This window comes from Cynocephalus volans, chromosome 8, assembly GCF_027409185.1.
Source record: "Cynocephalus volans isolate mCynVol1 chromosome 8, mCynVol1.pri, whole genome shotgun sequence".
Taxonomy (NCBI): domain Eukaryota; kingdom Metazoa; phylum Chordata; class Mammalia; order Dermoptera; family Cynocephalidae; genus Cynocephalus; species Cynocephalus volans.
Genome location: NC_084467.1, coordinates 132,256,229 through 132,278,338, shown reverse-complemented (window position 1 = coordinate 132,278,338; position 22,110 = coordinate 132,256,229). Strand labels below are relative to the sequence as shown.

General features: G+C 36.6%; 1 protein-coding gene across 3 annotated transcripts in view; it reads left to right on the top strand.

Moving 5' to 3' along the window:
• The window catches only part of COP1 (COP1 E3 ubiquitin ligase), a 277,815-nt gene that overhangs the window by 165,323 nt on the left and 90,382 nt on the right, over positions 1-22,110 (top strand). For all 3 annotated transcript variants that reach the window (XM_063104898.1, XM_063104897.1, XM_063104899.1), the window contains exon 15: positions 15,213-15,329. In XM_063104898.1, the coding sequence (XP_062960968.1) occupies positions 15,213-15,329 (117 nt within the window). The remainder of the gene's footprint in view (positions 1-15,212; positions 15,330-22,110) is intronic.

The window sequence follows — 22,110 nt, the reverse complement described above, 5'->3', positions numbered from 1 at the left end:
GTGTGGTGATAGTGAACATCCTTGCTTTTTTCCTGATTTTAGGAGGGGAAATCTTCCAGTCTTTCATATTAAAATGATGACAGATTTAGGATTTTAGTAGGTACCTTTTATCAAGTGAAGGAAGTTCTTTTCTATTCCTTACTTTGCTGAGAAATTTTTTTTTTTATCACGAATGGATATTGAATTTTGTCATCTGCTTTTTCTGCATCTCTTGAGAAGATCATATAGTTTTTTAAAAAATTAATACCATGAATTGTAATGATTGATTTTTCAAAGCTTAAACTAGCCTGACAGTCCCAGGATAAACATATTATCCTTTTTCTGTATTGCTAGATTTGATTTGCTTTGCTTGTGTGTGTGTGTGAGTGCACACATGTGTATGAAGACTTTTGCATCTATGTTCATGAGGGCTGTTGTTCAGTTTTCTGTTTTTATAATGTTTTTGTGTGAGTGACTTTGGTATTAGGATAATGCTGACATAAAATTATTTTTCTCTTCTTTGTGTTTGATTTTTAATTTTTTTTAGAAGTTTCTGTTTAGAATTGTTATTTTATTCTTATATGTTTGGTAGTATTTGTCATTGAAGCTTTCTGGTCCAAGAGTTTTCTTTGTTTGAAGTTTTTAATTAAGAATTTAATTTCTTGTAGTTTCAGTACTGTTCAATCCATATGTTTCTTTTTGAGAGAACTTTGGTAATTTATGTCTTCAGAGAATCAGTCCGTTTCATTTAATTATTAAATTTATGAGCATAAATGTATACGTAATATACTCTTATCTGTGTAATTGTTTGCCATCTTTCATTCCTGGTTAATTTGTATTTTGTGTCCTCTCTCTCATTTGAGTTTGTTTTGATTTGTTTTATGGTCCAGAGGGTGAACTACTTGGTAAATATTGGTAAATATTCCAAATTCATTAAAAAGAATCTGTACTCTGCTGTTTGGGGCATGTTCTATAAGTATCAATTAGGTCAAACTTGTTGATAGTATTTTACTGATTTTCTTTATTCTTGCTTATTTTTTGGTCTCCATGTTTTGTTGATTATGAGACAGGAATGTTGAAGTCTTATTTCTCCATTAAGTTATTATCTTTGTGGTTTTTTCCCCCCTTATATTTTGAAGCTCTATTGTTAGGGACATAAACACATTTAGGATGTCTTCTTGGCGAATTGACTCTTTTATCAATACATAATATCAGTCTTTATCCCTATTAATATTCTTTCTTCTGCAAACTACTTTGTAAGGTATTCATCAAACCAGTAATCTCTTTTTCCTTTCCCTTGGGATTCTAATTACATTAATGTTAGACTTTCTCATTTCTGTCTAACAGTCCTTGGACTCTGTCTTTTTCTTGTCAATATTTTTTTTTCTTCTTCAGATTGGGTAATTTCTGTTGTCTGTCTTCTAGTTCACTAACTCTTTCATCTGTCCATCCCCATTTTGCTAAAATTTTCATTTAGTTCTTTTTTTTTTATAGTCTCTATACCTCTCTGAGCATTTCTGTCTGTCTGTTAATTTTAAACATGTTTATTTTTATCCCATGGAGCATAGTTAAACAACTAGTTGCTTTAAAATCTGTTTCATCTCAGATCCTAGGATCTTAGGATCCATCTAAGATTGACCTGTATTGATGATATTTTCCTTTGGAAATTCTTTGTGTTTTTCTGGGTTTTTATATGTTGAGTAATTTTGGGGTTGTGTCTTAGCCATTATCAATATTATATTGTAAGACTTTGTATCCTGTTTAAATTTGCTGGGAAATGTTGCCCTTTTTTTGCCCTCCTTAAGCAGGGGTACAGTTGGTTTAGATTTAGACTGTAAGTTCTAGCTTGTCCTGTTCGTGTGATTTTTCCATTGTCAATTTAGTTTTCAAATCCTTTGCTGTGTGCTACCTTGAGTCTGTCCAATGCATATGCCAATCAGAGGTTAGTATACAACTTGGGTGGCCTTTTCAAGTGTAGTTCAGTGCACAGAGTCTTGCTACGCTGCAGTGTATGTAGCCTTGCTACACTGTATGTCCATCTTGCACATACAGATGGTCTCCAATTTATGATGGTTTGACCTATGATTTCTTGACTTTATGATGGTGCAGAAATGATACACATTCAGTAGAAACCACACTTTGAATTTTGATCTTTTTTCAAGCTAGCAATGTGCTGTTCAGTACTCTCTTGTAGTGCTGGGCCAAATCATCTAACATAAAGTTTATTGTATAATAAAGTGTTGAATATCATGTAGTTTATTAAATTCTCTACTGAAAGTGTTCTGAGCACTTTTGAGGTAGGCTGGGGATAAGCTATGATCTTGTAGGTTAGGTGTATTAAATGCATTTCAACTTGAAGATATTTTCAATTTACGATGGATTTATCAGGACATAACCTCTTCATATGTCAAAGAGCATCTATACACAGCTCAGTAGTGGACTCCAAGACTCATGCCCACTTCACACACAGAACAATGGGATCTCCTTCTCCAGTACTTTTCTTTCCAACTTTCTCTCACACTCTTCTTCTCTTAGGGGCCTGTGTCACAGATCCTTTGTCAAGAAAGTCAAGATTTTTTTCTAGGAGATTTTGGTGCCCAATCTGCTGCTACACTCTGTGACTAGGGCCTTCCCCCAGGGCAAAGCAGTGAGAGAACAACAGATAAGGAAAAAAGAATATGGGTGTTCTCCTTTTCCATACTCTTCGTACCACAGAAACTTCTTTTTGTAGCTACAAAGATGGAGTTTTTCTTGGGAGTATTAGCTTCTCATACTGCTGCACTGTGACTGAAGCCCACCCATGGGAAAACTTAGGAAAGAAAAAGGATAGAAGAAAAATGAAAAATTACTCCCAACCCCTGATTTACAGTGGCCATTCCTATGGCCAGAAACACAGGGATTAGTTTTTGCTGCTTGATGTGCTGATTTGGCTTGCCATGGGAAAAGAGAGGGGGAAAATGGTACTCTCATCTCTTACGAGTCACTTCTTTTAAGTTTGAATTCCCTCCTAAAAAACTGTTTTTGTTTATTTTTTTAGTTTTCTCAGATAGTTGCTCTTTGTTTTTCATTATCATTCAGAGTAAACTCTCATAGAGAGGTTGGCTGGAGTGGGCTTTCTCTCTCTTGGCTGGCAGTAAGAGTCCCAAATGCTTTTAAGCCTATCTCAAGAGTATTATTTAAGGGCTGACTGGTAAACTCACTTGGTTAGAGCATGGTGCTGATAATGCCAGGGTCATGAATTCAGATCCCCATAATGGCCAGCTGCCAAAACAAAAAGTAAAAATCAACACCCCCCCCAAAAAAAGACTATTATTTAGTGTTACTAAAATATACTTATCTCTCCTTGATGGCTTGGTGATCTTACTTGCAAAATATTGCCTTTGTGGTAAGTTTATAGTTAGAGAATATTTTAAATCTCTTTTAATGGATTTTACACAAATATAGTTTATATAATTCATATTTAGTAAATTTTTTAAGAGTTCTTTTTTAATGGAGGGTATTTTTACATTACATAATTAAATACTGAGTCCATATAAATGACCTTTTTCCTATTTGTGCTGTGTATTTTAAAAATAATTTACTTCCAAATATGTATGCGCATAATTGCCTATTAAGGAACTATCCATATGTAGCAAGCTAATCATAAAATAATTTTATGAGCCATTTTATAGGTTCTTTTGGCGAGATATATTTTCCTTTTAAAATACTTAACCTAAGAATCATTTCCAATAAATACTTCTCGGGTCTGCTGCCGGCTGACCCGAACAGCCCTAGCCTCGTTCTTTGGTGGGCGAGCAAATGGCCCAGATTACTCTTTTCCTCCTGTCCCCTTTGGAAGGAGACGGGGGAAGAGAGCCGTGAAAAGAGGTGAGCACACCACCGGCCCCCACCAGCCCAGTTTGAAGGACACTCAGACGCGTCGAGCAGTTCCATTCATTATCACACAGGCACTTGCTTTTAAAGGCAAATGGGGAAGGCAGGTTTTTTACATCCTCCAATCAGCTTAAGGGTTACAGGAGCATGCATCCTGTCTCAATGCCTATCTATTGCAATCACGCAGTGTTCACGAGCGCGGAAGCGGAAGCGTGTATTTGGCCAATAAGGGCTAAGACAAGGTTCCTGCAGACACTCCCACCCTACTTCCTCCAGGGACCTTCTTAGGCTGCCACGTTAATACGCCCTTATGGGCCCGTAATGGCGCCGCTTGTAATGTCACTTAAGGTGGCGTTAGTTTTTAAGGCCCGACATCTCCCCCTTTCTGTTTTAATAAGGCAGCTGGAGGCGGCTAACTTTCCCAGCCTCGCTTCCATTCCCTCTGGTGGCTGTGCCTGTCTTAGGTTGTTTCCCTCTGGAAATCTTACCCGTCATTGACTATCCAGCCAAGTGGGGGCGGGGCGGAGCCTTAGAGATTGGCGTTGATTTCTTGAGGGGCCATATTGACCCAAGGGCTGTCAGGGCTTTCATTATGGGCCACCTCCTCTACCACCTGGGTGATAATTACGAGAGAAGTGGTGTTGCGCCTTATAAGGGACACAACCTGGCGAATGGCGTAAGGCCCCAAGATGAAAATGGCTAAGGAGCCCGGCAGGGAGGACAGCAGGGTGGTGAGCCATGGGGAACTTAAAAGCCAGCTTTGGAACTAATTACTATTGGCTTCGCGTTCTTTTTTTTTTTTTTTTTTTTTTTTGCTTTTCTAATCCTTCTCTAAGCTTAGCTAGGGAATCCTTGACCACTCCAAAGTGGTCGGCATAGAAGCAGCAATCTTCTTTGAGGGCAGCACATAATCCTCCTTGCTGTAAGAACAACAGGTCTAGTCCACGTCGATTCTGTAAAACAACTTCAAAAAGTGATGTTAGCGATTTTTTTTAAAATGTGATACAGACACCTCCAAGCGGCCAAGATCTATGTCCACTGCCTCCCTAAGGGAAGCTACCTGTTGATGTGCCAAGGCTATTCCGGCGGTCCCGGTACCTGGTCCAATAACTCCCAAGAGGGAGCTGATGGCCACCGCAGCTGCCCCTGCAGCCCTCTTGTTTCGGGTCCGCTTATTTGGGGTTTTGGGGGCGGTGAGATTTGCCACAGTGCTGCAAAAGGGTTTGTTGGCACCTACGCAGGAACCTTTGCCAAGGACCCGCAGGAAGGTGAGTCCAGGGTTGGTGGCATTGGGCAACACTACTGCTTGATTTATCTCTGCCTGCACATGGCACTCTACTTTAAAGAAGGCACAGAACTTGATAAACAAATTTGGAGGGAGGACAGCCTTACAGAGCATTTTCCAATCTTGGGTCGTGCAGGGTTGGTGCGCTAAGCCCTGGAGGATGGTTTCTGCCCATGGGGAATTGGGCCCATCCTCTGCAACAGCCTTTTTCAGCTCTTTAAGGTCATGAGCTTCCCAAGGGTACCAAGTGGCCGGCCTATTTCCACTGGGGGCTTTGTCAAATTTGGACCTACAGTCCTTTTTCCAATGTAATCCTTTTTTACATTGGGGGCAAGGTGTGGTAGGGGGGTTTTTGCCTTTAGCCTTGGGACAATGGCTTTTAAAATGACCTTGTCTTCCACAACCAAAACACTGTCCCTTGAAGGGTGGGGAAGTATTGTTTCCTGAGGGGATCAGGGCAGTAAACGCCTTGAAGGCTTCGGTTAAGTTTTGTGTCTGAGTCTGCAAGGCTAAGGATAAAGTCCTGGCCTCGGCAACAGCCTTTTTTAGTTCTTTTACAACGTTGACCGGATAGGCCTGAGGGGCCACTTCCCCCTACGGGCTGCGGACGGCTGGGGGTTCCCAGCAAGCCATAACAGGGAAAACCTGCGGCTCTGCCTGGGATGTTTTTAAAGGTGGACTAGCCTCCTCCACTTCTTCAGGTGCCGCTTTCTCTCCTTCGGCTAAACTTTGGCGGAGTGAGTATGCTGGGAGAGGAGAGTACAGGGTAGGGGCATAGGTATCACTCAGTGGCTCAGGGCCTTGCATTGGCAGCTTTGTTTCCTTTTTTCTCTCCTCATCGAACTGCGCCCAATCCCTTTCTGCCCCTTCCTGATGCTCGGGACGGAAGCAAAGCTTTAGGGCAGAGATGGTTGGGTAGAACCCTAAGGGGGGGTCTAGCCCGTGACTAATCTCATTCTTTCTGGCCAGGGTCTGAACCCGGTCCCAAGTCTCATTCGAGAGCAAGTTGGATGAAGGTGCCCAAGGGGCTACCAGCACCACATGACGCCAGGCATTGGTGGCCGTGGAGTCAGATATTTCTAGGCCTCTGCTTTCTAACATGTACTTTAGAGCCTTGCAGGCTGTCTCATCACTCTTTCCACACACACCTCCCCTGTTGCTCCGTGGGGAAGGGACAAAGGGAGCAACAGGGCAGAGAAGTGCAGGGACTTCCCCCTGTTATGGTACTCACCCTGACACGCAGGCAGATTACTTCACTGCGACTACCATGGTTGCAGGGGCCACTCCGCTGGTTGATCACCCTTCGTCGACCTTCTTTCAGGACCGAGCAGCTGGGGGCCTCACTCGCTCGCCTTTCACCCACGAGTTTGAAAAACGCCTCACACGGGGCACCACTCTGTCAGGTCCGCCGCCGGCCGACCCCGAACAGCCCTAACCTCGTTCTTTGGTGGGCGAGCAAATGTCCCAGATTACTCTTTCCCTCCTGTCCCCTTTGTAAGGAGACGGGGGAAGAGAACCGTGAGAGAGGTGAGCACACCACTGGCCCCAACCAGCCCAGTTTAAAGGACACTCAGACGCGGTGGGGGTTCTGTCGAGCAGTTCCATTTATTATCACACAAGCACTTGCTTTTAAAGGCAAATGGGGAAGGCAGGTTTTTTTACATCCTCCAATCAGCTTAAGGGTTACAAGAGCATGCATCCTGTCTCAGTGCCTATCTATTGCAGTCACGCAGTGTTCACGAGTGCGGAAGTGTGTATTTGGCCAATAAGGACTAAGGCAAGGTTCTCGCAGACACTCCCACCCTACTTCCTCCCGGGGCGTCTTAGGCTGCCACTTTGATACACCCTTGTGGGCCCATAATGGTGCCGCTTGTAATGTCACTTAAGGTGGCGGTGGCGTTAGTTTTTAAGGCCCGACAAATACTCTTTTCAATTAGAATAAGCATATTCTTTAAAGGTATTTTTCTTTAAATGCGAGTTTGAAGAATTTAGACTTTAAGACAGAAATTGTAGGTTATTTATTCATTCCAAATTTTCTTTGTTGCATAAGCTAATGCAAGAGTGATGAATTTGAAATCTTGATGAATTTTAAAAATCAACTTTAGTAAAACTCATGCTGAGTGAAATTCTTCTTTTTCGTCAAAGACTGGAAAATAAACCACAACCTAATAAATAAATAGCATCATGAAAACAGTTATCTTTATTATCAGTTATAACTTTAGAGGCAGTCACCTTTCCTATAAATTATACTTTGCTAAGTTTGTTATCTCCTGATTCCAAATGAAATGTAAGTGTCCCAGATGGCACCCAGAGACCTGTCTTCTGGTGTTCCTATATTTGTGTACTTCCCTTTCACCTCCCTTGCTCCAGGTTTCATCTGTATGACCAATAGAATTCTACAGTAGTGAAGGCATGTCACTTCCAAAATTAAACTGTAAAAGACACTGCACCCTCTGTCTTCATTATTTTCTCTCTTTACAGTCACTTGGTTTGGATAAAACCATCCACATTATCATGATCCCTCACGGTGGGGAACTGAAGCATTGTGCCAGTAGCCATGTTGAGTGACCTTAGAAGTGGTAGTCCAATAGTCTAGAATCCTGGCCAATGGCTTACTTGCAACTTAATCTTCAGACTGAGCCAAAATCACCCAGCTGACCTACTCTGAGATTCCCGATCTCAAAAACTGCCTTAGATAGTAAATGTTTGTTGAAGTTCCTAAGCTTTAGGGTAATTTGCTGTGCATCAGTAGCTAGCTAATAATATAAGGATCATTGTCTCTCTTTGACCAAGTTTAGAAGAAAAGCTTATTTATGTTTGTTAATTGGTATTATCAAAATGCACATCTTTGGGTTTGATCTTTTATACTTTTTATAAAGGAATTTATTTTTTAACTGCCACATATTGATTGTACATATTTATGGGGTACAAAGTTATATTTCAATATATGTGTACAATGTATGATAATCAAATCAGGATAATTAGCATATTAATCATTGTAAAACTTTATCATTTCTTTGTGATGAGAATATTTGATCTCCTCTCTTCTAGCCTTTTAAGAATACACAATAATTTATTATTGATTATAGATACCAGGCAGTACTGTACACAACTAGAACTTATTTTTCCTATCTAGCTGCAATTTTGTGCCCATGAACCAACCTCTCCCCACTACCCCTCTCCCTTCCCATTCCCATCCTCTGGTAACCACAATTCTACTCTTTACTTCTGAAAGTTCAACATATTTTTTTTTAGCTCCCACATATAAGAAAACATTGAGTATTTATCTTTCTGTACTTAACTTATTTCACTTAACATAATGTCTTTCATGCTCATCCATGTTACTGTGAATGACAGGATTTCATTGGGTGATTTTGACAATACTTTGACTTTGACAATATTAACTCTTCCAGTCCATGAGCATGGAATGTCTTTCTATTTTTTTGTGTCTTCTTTAATTTCTTTCATCAGTGTTTTGTAGTTTTCATTGAAGAGAGCTTTCACCTCCTTGGTTAAATTTATTCCTAGGGTTTTTTTGGTAGCTATTTAAATGGTTTGCTTTCTCGATTTCTTTTTCAGCTAATTCATTGTTTCAGCTGATTTTTACATATTAATTTTGTATCCTGCGACTTTACTGAATTTGTTTATCAATTCTAAGAGTTTTTTGGTGGAATCTTTAGGTTTTTATATATATATATATATATATATATATATATAAAATCATGTCATATGCAAACGGGGTCAACTTGACTTCCTCTTTTCCGATTTGGATACCTTTTATTTTTTTCCTGTTGCCTAGTTGCTCTGGCTAGAACTACTACTACTGTGTTAAATAAGAATGGTGAGGGTGGGCATCCTTGTCTTGTTCTTGTTTTTAGAGGAAAAGCTTTCAACATTTCCCCATTTAGTATGATATTAGCTGTGAGTTTGTCATACATGCACTTTATTGTGTTGAGATACTTTCCTTTTATACCTAATTTCTTGAGTGTTTTTATCATGAAGGAATGTTGAATTTTATCAAATGCTTTTTCTGCATCTTTAAAATGATCACATGGTTCTTGTCCTTTATTTTGTTGATGAGATGTATCACATTTATCGATTTGTGAATGTTGAACCATCCTTTCATCCCTGGGATAAAACCCGTTTGATTACAATGTATAATCTTTTTAATGTGCTGTTGAATTCTGTGTACTAGTATTTTGTTGACAATTTTTGCATTTATGTTCATCAGGTTATTGGACTGTTGTTTTCTTTTTTTTGTTGTGTTCTAGTCTGATTTTGGTATCAGGCTTTCTTCATTTTTTAAAATTCTTTTTTCTTTTTCTTTTTAGTCCACCTGGGTTGTTTCAAAAAGCCTGTCTTCAAGTTCAGAAATTCTTTCCTCTGCTTGATCTAGCCTGTTGCTTAAGCTCTCAGTTATATTTTTAAAATTTCTTTTAGGTCCAAGATTGCTGTTTTCTTCTTCTTTATGATATCTATTTCTTTGCTGAATTTCTACTTCAGATCATGAATTGTTTTTCTATTTTTGTTGTGTTGTCTATCTATATTCTCTTGCATCTTGCTGAGTTTCCTTAAGATTGTTACTTGGAATTCCTTTTCAGGCATTTCATAGATTTTTTTTTTTTCCTTTGAGGCTTGGGACTGGAGAATTATTGTATACCTTTGGGTTGTCATGTTTCCTTATTTGTGTTTCTCATATCCCTACATTGATGTTTGGGCATCTGTAGGAACAGTTGCTTCTAATTTTCTGGAATAGCTTTTTGAAGGGATAGATTCTTTCCTGTAGATGTGTTCTATAGTGTCAGTCAGATAGGATCTTTTACATTTGAGTCTAAGTGAGGGTAGTAATGTAGTCTTCATGGGATTTCTTCAACTGTCTTCAACACTGGAGTTGTCTGGGAGTGCCTCTGTGGCCTAGGCACTGGGGTACTTGGCAGCTCTTTGCTGGAGTGCATGACAGTGGGCGGGCTTGTCGGGGAGGCAGGCAGGACCTGGAACTCCTGGGAAAAGTGCTAATGCACTCAGTGCTTCCTCAGCTGAAGTGGGTAACCCTGAACCAGGTTGCTTGGGTTGCCATTGGACTTTGGGGTTCTGGGAAATGTGTTGCGGCAATCAGCTGTTCCTCACCTGAAGTGAACAGAGTTGCTGGGGTAATGGGAGGGACTGTGGACCCCTGGGAGAAGCACTGGGGTACTCTTGAGCTCCTCAGCTGGAGTGACCAACCCTGGGGTGAGGTCATTGGGGTGGGGCCAGGACTTTGGACTCCTGGGAGAGATGTTGTGGTGTACTGCAGATCCTCAGCTGGAAAAGGCAACACAGGGTGGGATCAGTGGGTTGTGGTTGAGATCTGGGGCTCCTAGGAGAAGTGTTGGGGTTTTCTGAAGTTCCTTGGCTAGAGTAGGCAACTCTGTGTGGGCTCACTGGTGCCATGGCCAGAATTCTGTGCCCATGAGAGAGATATTGGAGTGCTCTTCAGCTCCTCAGCTTAAATAGATGAGATTGCTGGCACCGTGGCCAGAACCTTGGACTCAGAGAGAAACACTGAGGTGCTCAGCAGCTTTTCAGCTAAAGTGGGTAACTCTGGTTGGGGTCAAAGAGCCTTGAAGTAAGATCCTGTACCCCCCAAGAGAGGTGCTGGGGCTCTCTACAGCTTCTCAGCTGGATTTTGGAGTTCCTGGGTGGGGTCAATCTGGATGTCACTGGGATCTTAGATTCCCAAGAGAGACACTGCAGTGCTCTGCAACTCCTCAGTTAGAGTGGGCTGCACTGGGCAAGGTCACTGGGGCTGTGGGCATGACCCTACATCCCAGAAGAGACACTGGGGTGCTCTACAGCTCCTCATATGTGTTGAGTGGCTCAGAGTAGGTCCATTGGAGCTACAGATGGGACTCTGCGCCCCCAGGAGAGGCGTTTGGGAGCTCCTCAACTGGAATGGGTAGCTCTGGGCAGGTTCAACATAACTGCAGTGCGACTCTGTGCCCCTGGGAGAGGTGCACAAGCAATGGTGGTGGCTGAAGGCCCCAATTGGTTGGCTCTCAGGCTTTGGAGAATGTGAACACTGGCTCCCTCTGTCTTGTCTTGGTAGTGGCCTCTACACTGTGCTAGACTGCCATTTCCCAGGGGTGCAGGGCACTGTGTGGGTTTTGGGTGCCAGAGTCTTGGTTCGATGAGGGGGACTTAGGGATGTGGCGATGCGGGGATGGGGTATTCAGTGTAAATTCCCTCTCTGGAATAATGCAGTTACGTGGGCTCTAAGCACCTCTCTATACTGGGCTCATGGCCTGCAAGGGCTCTACAGTTCTCTTGTAGCTTTGATTACAGGCTTCCGTGGGAGAAGCATGAACTGTTGGATATTTTATTTTTTTATTTATCTCGCTTACCTTTTCCCCACAGAAATGAGTCTCTCTATGCTGCCGTCCTGAATTTCTGAACCTCAGGTGGACTTCTTCGATATTTTGCTGAATTCTTGTGTTTTCTCCTAGGCATTCTGTTCAATATGTGATTATCTGTTTGTTGTTTTGGACTTTCTTTGTGTCAGATGCGAGAGCTGGGCACCTCGTTAGCCATTTTGAACTGCCTCCCATTTTTTGTACTTTTTATAGAGGTATAAAACTGCACATTGTTCCTCAGATTTATGGTAGTTTTTGGTGAAATATCACTATCAATATCCTTTTTACTCATATGGATAGATTTTTCTTTTCTGTGGGACCTACACAGTAGTTCAGAAATGGGTCTAGGAATATAAGACCTAGACCCACTTACTCGTACTTGCACATCCTCATTAAAGACTTGGTCTTTCTTACTGTGTCAAACTCCTGTGCGTGTTTCCTTTTTCTTTTATAATGAGTTCTTTGTTAAGATGCTTGGTAAAAATGGACGTGCGGTGGGCCTTGTCTGAGAAACTCAGAAACATAATTAGTTCCTTACACATTGGAACTAATTTCGACTTTATTATGGATACACAATGTGTTCTGTGTTTTTAGGAAAAATCATTTTCAGCAAAAAAATCTAGGGAATGATTAACCCAAATTTTACACATTGTTAGATGATAAACTTCATCGGTTCTGTAGAGTAGTCAGAATCTTTTAAATTTAGTATTTTTTAATTGAACTGAAGAATCAGGTGATAACTTAAAGAAGAAAACCTTTCCTTAACTACTAATATTAAAGAAATAAACCTAATATAGAACAGTTAGTGTTAAGCAACGAATTTATTTCCTAAAGCCAACTATATAGTATTCAGGATGAGTATTTGATATGATTTTCCTGGCAATGACTCTTTCAGTTATTTACTGAGAGCCAAAAGAGGCCATTAAGTAGCATGTGTTTTGTTTGATTTAATCGCTTTAGCTCTTCACCTTGAAGGTGATATTTTCTTTTAAATTCACTTATACTTTCAAAAGGGATTTTTCATCAATAAATGTTGAGATTAGTATTTTTTGAAGTTAAGTGAAATTCTTACTACTATCCTTTTAAGGAGAAAGTAACAGCATGCATGTCCTTACTGATATGTACAATGTCTCCTTATTTTTAGGACCATCTCATTTTTATTTGGCCTGGATAGTTTCAACATTGATTTCTTCTGCACTTTCTCCAAAGTATTGTACTATTTTACCTTTTGGTCTATGATGCCTTCTTAGGATATTAAGTAGATTTTAAATGATTTTAACATTATTTCATCGTACTTATTGTATTAGTTTCCTAAGGCTGTAATAATGAATTGTAACACAAACTGGCTGGCTTAGAATGACAAAAATTTGTTCTTTCACAGTAGTGAAGGCCAGAAGTTCAAAATCAAGTGCTGGCAGGGCCATTCTCCCTCTGAAGTCTCTGGGGAAGAATCATTCCTTGCCTACTTCTTAGTTCTGGTTGTTGCTAGCCATCATTGGCATTTCTTGGCACATTGTAGCTGCATCACTCCAATCTTGCCTTTCTCCACACATGGCTTTCTTGGATGCTTCAAGAAGTCATGGAAATATTAGTATTATCTTTCAATTCTGTTTTTCCTCAAACTTTTTTGAAGTACCGTCAAATCTCTATCTAAATCTCCCTCTCCTTATAAAGACACCAGCCAATGGATTTAGGGCCCATCCTAATCCAGTATAACTGCATCTTGGTTACATCTGCAAATACCCTATTTCCAAATAAGGTGACATTCACAAATACCTGGAGTTCAGACTTTACCATATCTTTTGGGGGAAACCCGATTCTAACCATAGCACCTGTTCTGTTTAATAACCTTTCTGAAAGCATATTGTAATCTTTACACAACTTCCCTTTCTGTGGTCTATATCCAGTGTATCTTTACAGTATTTTTAACCTTAGTTATCCTTGTAGCTCTGACAGTTGTATTAAATTCTATGTTATGTATTGAACATTATAATCATGGTGGTTACTGTTGTGACTTACTTAAGTAATGTTAATGATTACTACATTGAGAAAATTACCTTGAAATTTAAAAAGACCTGACACTTCTAATTTAACTATTATTCTGTTAGTACTGGTTCATTTCTGTGCTTGCTAATATTTAATTTCTTTAAAACACTGATATGTAACGCTGGTTTATAAAGGTTCTTGGTGATTTTTAGTGGGGTGTGGGCACAGTAAGTGCTCCACACATATTTGTTGTGGATTACCTTTGGCTTGCCTAGGCTATTAGAGTGTAATTCTACCGAAGTCCACTTAGATTATTATGTGTAAGTGTTATATGTTTGGCATGCAGACTTTTTATTTCAGCTAACCATCTTATCTTAGAACTGTATATCTTGATTGAGTGAATGATTGTATATTGATTGAAGTAGCTTATCATTCTTGGAAGATAACATGAAATAAATCAAATATTGCTATTTAAAACTCTTACTCTCTTATTTTAATAATGAGTATCTTGGTTTTTTCTGAGAAGGCTAATAGATTTATTAGATTGTAAATTAACAACTTTTGGGGGGGTAATTATTAGTTTCTACTCAGAAATTTCACATATTGAAAAAAATTCTCTATTCTTATGAACTAACATCTCATAGAAGTTTTTTTGGAACCACTTTTAGTTTTTTTTCCAGTCCTATGTACAGGTTACTGTATTAGTATTTCTAAAAAGATTCTAAGATTTTACTGTGCTTCCATCCCCAGTATTGGTTTTCAACCCCAAATGTATATTAGATTCACCTGGAGAGCTTTTTAAAAAATACCAATACCTGGGCCCTATCTGGCTTGGTATTGTCCTGGTTGAGACACCAGGATAGATTGAAAAATGGCTAGGAAGATTTTGTTGTTATTGTTGGTAATGTTTGTTATTTATTCTAATGTGCAACCAGGATGGCAACTTATATCCTGAAAATCTATTTTATGTGTGTATTCTATTCTCTACTAATATATTTTTATTGTTTAAAAATAATATAACAGTAACTCACTCTTACACTTCTGCTCTTAGATCAGACCAATTCTGATTAGTCAGCTTTCCTCTCTTTACTCATTACAAATTTCTATATATACCACTTGGATAGACTAAGTATCAAATATAAAAACAAAATTTTGTAATTTCCAGTATATATTACCTTAGACATACTTAAATCATATAACTAAATTCCTTCATAAAATTTTTAAATCATGAAATTCTTAATTGAAAAGTAAAGTTCGAATGGCTTCCTAGTGTTTTAAAAGATGTTTGTATTTTGGTATATATCATACATATGAAAATGTATTTCATACGTATGGAAATGTATGGTATATGTCAGAGTATACACTCACACATGTATTATTTAAAGAATATGATAATGAACACATCACGTAGCTACAGATTGCTTTTTTTGTTCCTTTCTTTTATGTCTTAGTTGCAGAGCCATGTTATTTCTCAGTATAAATTTATTGTTTATCTGTGTTGATTTGACATTGAAGTCAAGCTCTCTTGGTTTCAATAAGTTATATTATTCAGTCATTCGGCTTAAATATTTTTAGTCCTAGTAAACCAAAATGTTTTAGATTGGCATAAAAAGATCTAGAGTAGTAAGCAGACTTTCCGAGTTACAGATGCATTTGCTGATGTATTATTTATTTTTGTTTTTATTGTCCTTTGTCCTTAGTGAAGCTGTGGTCTACCAACCTAGACAACTCAGTGGCAAGCATTGAGGCAAAGGCTAATGTGTGTTGTGTTAAATTCAGCCCTTCTTCCAGATATCATTTGGCTTTTGGCTGTGCAGGTAAGAAACGAAAGCTGATTTGTCTTCCTTTGATGTTGATTGTGTATCACAGCTGGGTTAGAAGAGCATTTTAAAATAAATAACTATCTTTTTAGGTTTAAATTTTGTTTTTGTTATTGGACTCTAAGTTAAATATATGCAGTGTGCCATCATCATTCATTTAGTACTGTGACTTAATTGCACTATTCTGTCACCTATCTTTAGTACATACAGATAGGTTTGTTGACGTTTGTTTTTATTGTTCTAAGTGTGTGCATGGGTGAACTAATGCTTATTACTTATTCACAAACTTAGGTCATAATGATCTTTAAATAATTAAGCTAATAATTAAGCTATATTGTATACACACAGGAATTTTTTCTTTTTTTTTTTTAAAGAGACCTATTAATTCCTTTAACAATTATTTATTCAGTGCCTACTATGCACAAAACATTCATGTAGGGCAGTGAATAAGACAGAGAAAGTCTTGTATCATGGATTGCATGCTAACATAGTAAGTATTCAAAAAACTCTTAGTTATTATTATAGCTAAGAATCATTTGCTCTAAAGTATCTTTCTTAACTATAGTGACTATATGTCTGGGTTTGCCTGGGGCAGTCCTAGTTTACACCTGTTATACTGTGATAATTACTATTAGTGCCTTCTTTCATTCTCAGAAGTGTCATGAGTTGTAACATAAAGTATATGGTCACCCGACTCTTAATTCCTTTATCTTCTATATCTGTTCTCCCCTCCCCCAGAATATTTACTAAAATAGTAGATGCCTATTGTAATTCAATTTCTGCTTGGTGAAATCACCTTCATTCTTTTTTTTTTATTAATTATATCTAGTTTTTACATAACAGATAAGCTAGCACCATATCATGAGAGCAATAGTAACTTTTTAAAAGGAAAAGCATAATTTAAACCTTAACTTGTATCCTTTTCCTTTTCTCAACTCACTATTTATGTCACTGGGATACTGACGTAATTTTACGTGGGCTAACATGTAGATGTGGATAGAATTCTCTTTTTATTAGAATGTAATTTTTTTTTTAATGATTAAGTGCTGTTTGTTTCCATTTGAACCTATTACTCCTTTATTTTAATCCTTATTTTGTCACTAACTAGAAAAGTGACTTTGGGCAAGTTGGTTAACTTCTCTCCCAAAGTTCTTTATCTTTAAAATAGAGATAGAGCCCTTAGGGGCTGCTATGAGGATTGTAAAAGATAGATGCTTTCATAAAACTCTTACAATATGTTGGTGCTCAATAATTATTTTCATTATTAATATTTTATCATACATTCAATTAAAATATGGACTCTTAGTTTATTGAGTTTTAATATATGTTCTGTTTCTTACACACTCACTAACCTTTGGCATCATTTATGAATAGAGTGCATTTATCAATATTTGATTAATATGTACATATGCCAAATAGGTACATCTCTGAATTTCCTTCCTAGAAAATGGGAAACTACTTTAAATAAAAATGCTTCAGCTCTCTGATAGGCAGTTTTGCCCCACTATTATAAATTTTCATACATTTCTTATTTAATTTTGTCATTTATTTGCCATGTAAGCATTATGATTTATATTTTTCCAATTCTAGAAAAATTCTTTTGGAATTCTCACCAGAATTGTGTTTTATTTATTTGTTAATTTTGGAAGCATTGACATTATTATGATAATATGTCTTCCCACATAGTTACATGGGTATCTTTATTTGTTTGGATTGTTTTTTGTCTTTCAGTGAGGTTTTATAGTTTACTTCATTTAGATTCTGGGCCTCTCAATTTTGTTTTTTCTGAATGTTATAATTTTTATTATAATTTTAAAGGAAATGTTATTTTCCATTCTCTTTTTTAGGTATTTTTTGCTAAGCATAGACAGTAAATGTTGATATTTTGATATTTGTCTTATATCTAAGCATATTGTAAATTTTTCTTACTAACTAGTATCTTTTTAGTAGAGTCTTTGAATATTCTATTTATACTGGATATCAGCTAAAAGTGGTAATTATATTTCTTTGTTGTCAGTGATTTATTGCATTCTCTACCTCACGGCGTGTTATATAATAGTGGTAGGCCCTCCCCCATGTATTTCATTTAGTTGAAAGGGCTATAGTGTTTTGCTGTTCATGATCTGCTTTTGGAAAATATTTTATTAAATCCAAATTGTTTTTATTTTATTGTTCCTTAATTAGAAGTGAATGCATTGTTTTATCTAGTGGCTTTCAGCATCAATTTATATAATCATATGGCTTAATTTGTTAACATAATGAATTTTGCTTATACATATTCTGATAGTGAATTTCGTGTTTCTTATGTAAGCATTGCTTGGGCATAATGTAGAATTCTTTTGATAAACTGCTACATTTCATTGCTGGTATCTTTATATCTATATCCGTAAATTAAATTTGTCCATGATTCTTTTTTTAATCATCTTTACCATTTTTTACATCTCATTAGTGTTTTGTAATTTTCAGTGTACAGTTATTGAACTTCTTTTGTTAAATTTACTCCACAGTATTTTATTTCATTTCTATTGTGAATGGAATTGCTTATTAATTTTATTTTTGGATTATTTTGTTACTAATGTATACAGAAATACAATTGACTATTATATATTGATTTTGTGTCCTGTACTCTGCTACCCTTTATTTGTCTTGTAGTTTTATTGTGAATTTCTTGGGATTTTCTACATGTAGGATCGTATCATCTGCAAATTAAAACAATTTTTAAATGCCTTTTTGCTTTATTGCTTTAGCTAGAAAATCAAGTACAGTGTTGATCAGAAGTGGCAAAAGCAACTTTCTAATCACAGGGGATAGCATTTAGTACTTCACAATTAAGTATGATGTTAGCTGTGAGGGTTTTTTTGTAGATAACCTTGATTAAGTTGAAGTTTTCATCTGTTCCTAGTTTGCCAAGAGTTTTTATCATGAATAAGTGTTGGATTTTGTCAAATGCTTTTTCTGCCCCTTGAGGTAATCATGTGGTTTGTGTTCTTTGTTATAACAATATAGGATATTATATTAGTTGTTTGTTTTTTTGTTTTTGTTTTTGTTTTTATGTTAAACTAACCTTCTATTTCTGGGAGAAGTCCATCTTGGTCATGGTATAAAATCTTTTTTGTATGTTACTGGATTCAGTTTGCTAAATTTTAAATTACTTTTGTGTCTATGTTTATGAAGGATATTCATCTGTAGTTTTCTTATGTTTTCTGGCTTTGATAGCAAAGGCCTAATAGAATGAGTTAGGAAGTGTTCCTTCCTTTGCTTTCTGAATGAGTTTGTAGGAATTAGTGTTACTTCTTTTAGGTGTACTCAGATTTGCTATTTCTTCTTGAAGTCAGTTTTGGTAGCTATTGTATTTCTAGGAATTTGTCAATTTTATCTGTTTTCTAATTTTTTGGCATAAAAGTTGTTTGTAACATTCCTTTATAATATTTTAATTTCTGTAGTGGCAGTAGTAATGCTCCTTCTTTAATTTCTGACTTTAATTGTGCCTTTTATTTCTTTTTGGTTGGTCTCACTAAACATTCGTCAGTTTCTTCAAGTTGTATCAGTGTATGTAAAAGGGCTGCTGTTGTTGGAAGGGCTGAAAATCATTCTGTAGGCTGGCCCTCCTGGAATGACTTTTATCTCACCATAAAATAAATAAGCCAAAAGAGCCATTCTTTTCTTCTCTGCCATTGGAACTATTGACATCAAGAACATGATGCCATTACTTGTAATCAAGGCATCAGGAATTCTTCACACCAACTCCCACAAAGTAGAGACTGAACACTGGAGAACTACAACAGAAATCTCTCACATCTTTACAATGGTGCTTGCAACAGAAACATTCAAAGCAGAAGAATAATGACCACAAAACTTTCACCTTTCAAATTTCACATAAGATTCTACCAATCAGATGAACTTATTCATGTCTAGAAGTATAAATGCAAGGAGGTCTGGACAAATATAGTTTTAACTTTCCGTCTTCATAGGCTGTAAACAGTGTGAGGTGGTAGGAATGGATGCTGAGTGCCATTAGCCATTTCTAGCACAGTTAGGTTCGTATGAATTTAGAACTTAATTTTCCTTGGTCTGTAATAGGAGGTAGTATCAGAGCAAGACATTAATGAGGCCAGTAGTCCTTACTTTCTTATTTGTGCCTTTCACTGACTGAACCATTCCTTTAGTTACAGGAAAAACCTTTACTACTGGAAAAGAATGACTGATGTTGAATCATCTTCATGTAGAGTTGAAATATTTTTTAGAATGTAGACTATCATCTAAATGTTTCTCTTTAAACTGTAAAATATCACTTTCTCTCTAGCTGTACTGTTTATTTTACCACTGAGAGCAATACAGAATCATACTCATGAGGTTGCTTATTAAATATCATTTGTGATAACAAATTTGACATCAGGAATGGGCTGTACTTTCCTTAAACATTGCTTTTGGAGTTATGAGAGAGAGAATTAGTATGTGAACTACCTACCAATTACAGTTTAACTTCCTATTGCAAGGGCACTGTGGATCTCACTTGGGAAGTTATGCAACATGCTAGTTGTAATCTTCCCTGTCTACCTTTACTTAGATCCTAATATTTGTATTTGTTATAGTGAATCCACTTCTCTTTGTACTTTTATTTCATTATTTTGCTCTTTCATCTTTTATTATACATACAGAAGATGTCAGATTTGGTTTTTTGCTTTTGTTTTTTTACTGGAGCTTATGTCATGAAAGTTTTCTTGAGGTGGAATAAAAATCCACAAGCATCTCTTTTAAAATATCAGATCCTATGGCATGGGTCCCATGAAAACAATAGACTAGAATTTTTAAACTACCTTTTCGTGGTTAATATTGAGAAAAAGTATTTAAATTCAGTTTTATTTTAAACCATATAAAATCTGGTCTTAAACCCTAAGATTATCTGAAATGTGTTTTTACCAGAGCAGAATATTTTTTAACATAAAGGTAAAAATATTTATTGTCATTTGATTATTACATGAAAGTTTCTTATTGATGGGAAAAGGTAGAAAAATACTTCCTCTAATTTTTTTCTTCTCTAAAGCCAGTTTGGGAGAGCATTGTAAGACTAAAGTAAATAACACTCCTAGCAATCTGTTGTTTTAATAGAATATTAGATTTGCTTGCAAACTAAGTTGAAGCATCCTGTAGTTTTATAATCTGTAATGATTATAATAGATAGAAAATATGGATACTCTTAAGGTGTTGTCTTTAAAGTAATAATAATTTTGTTTTCAGAAATTAGTGGTGTAAATAAAAGGTAAAATTCATATTCTGATTCATTAGGGGCATTTATGATAATAACATATTCTCAGGGAACGAGTATTGTTCCTAGAATAAACTAAAAAGAATTCTGAAATATTATATTTAACTTATCAGTAAACATTTTCAGTTTTAATTACTGTAAACTCTGTTACTCTCAGTAAACTAAACAGTTCACAAACAGACACACACCATTTGGTTTCCTAATGCAGTACTTTCTAGTTTTTGTGATTTGGGATGTGGTAACTTTAGTCTTCAAAAAATAAACCTTTCTTGGTTGTTCTTCTTGATTAATTTATTTTAAGTGTCAGTATTCTTTTACTCTAAAACTTTCACTGGCTTCTTGTTGCTTAAAATATATATATACATAAAAATTCCTTTACTTTGTATTTTAGGCCAGCCCTCTATTATTTGCTCCAATATTTCTTATACTTTACTCATGTTTACTTTTTGGAAATTTTCACTCAAGAGAATTTTTGTAAAGTTTCCATAAAGATTTCTTGCTTCTCAGTGAAGCTTTCTGAACCTATCTTATATACTCATCTTCCTTTTAAAAAATGTATGTAATCATTTAAAATTGTTTATATTTAATTATGCCAATACTACAAGATTATATTCTCATTTTTAACTTTCATATGTTATAAATATTAAGTTCCCCTTTGTCAAACTTTATTAAACTACGAGCTACCTCCCGAGAGGTACTACTGTTAATAGTTTTACAGGTATCTTTCCTAATAGATGGATGGATGGGTGGATGGAAAGGATAGATAGCATTTCTTGAGAAGGAGGCCAACAAATATTCTTCTTTATTTAGAACAATATTTTTTTCTTTTTTAAATTGGAGTGGATTCTAAAAGATGAATATGTATGCTGTATAAAACACATAATTTTAGGATATCTATGGATCTCTAAAGTCTAATATATGGACTACCCTCTACTTTCCATTCCCCCTAACATCATAAGTACCAAAGAAAAATCAATTATTTTATTTTATTTTATTTTATTGGTTATGCATATTCATGGGGTACAAAGCTGACCATCAATACTTGTACCCAAGATGTGATGGTCAGATCAGTACTATCAGCATGCCCGTTACCACAAATTGCTATTATTCCCCATGTCCCCCACCCAATTAATCTCCAACCTCCAGTTCTTTTCAACTTGTGAACCTGGTCTTTAGTTTAAGGAACTATGAAACCTAATTTAATTCATTTTAGGGAGTTAACATGCAGAAATTTAAGTACGTTAGATATGTAAGTGATTGGAGTGTCTTTTATTATATTTTCCCATCTTATTTAAGTAATGGGTAATACTTTAGGTTTGTTAGGATCATGAATCTGCCTTGTCTTTTATACAGCATTTGCTAGTGGGGATGATATCTTTTCATTTGCCCTTTACATAAATTAAATGTCTGAATATTTATTTAATCTTGATTAATGCCATAGCATCATGAATATGTATTTTGGGTATTTACACTGCACAGATAATAGGGGGAAAAATGAATATCAAAGACGTT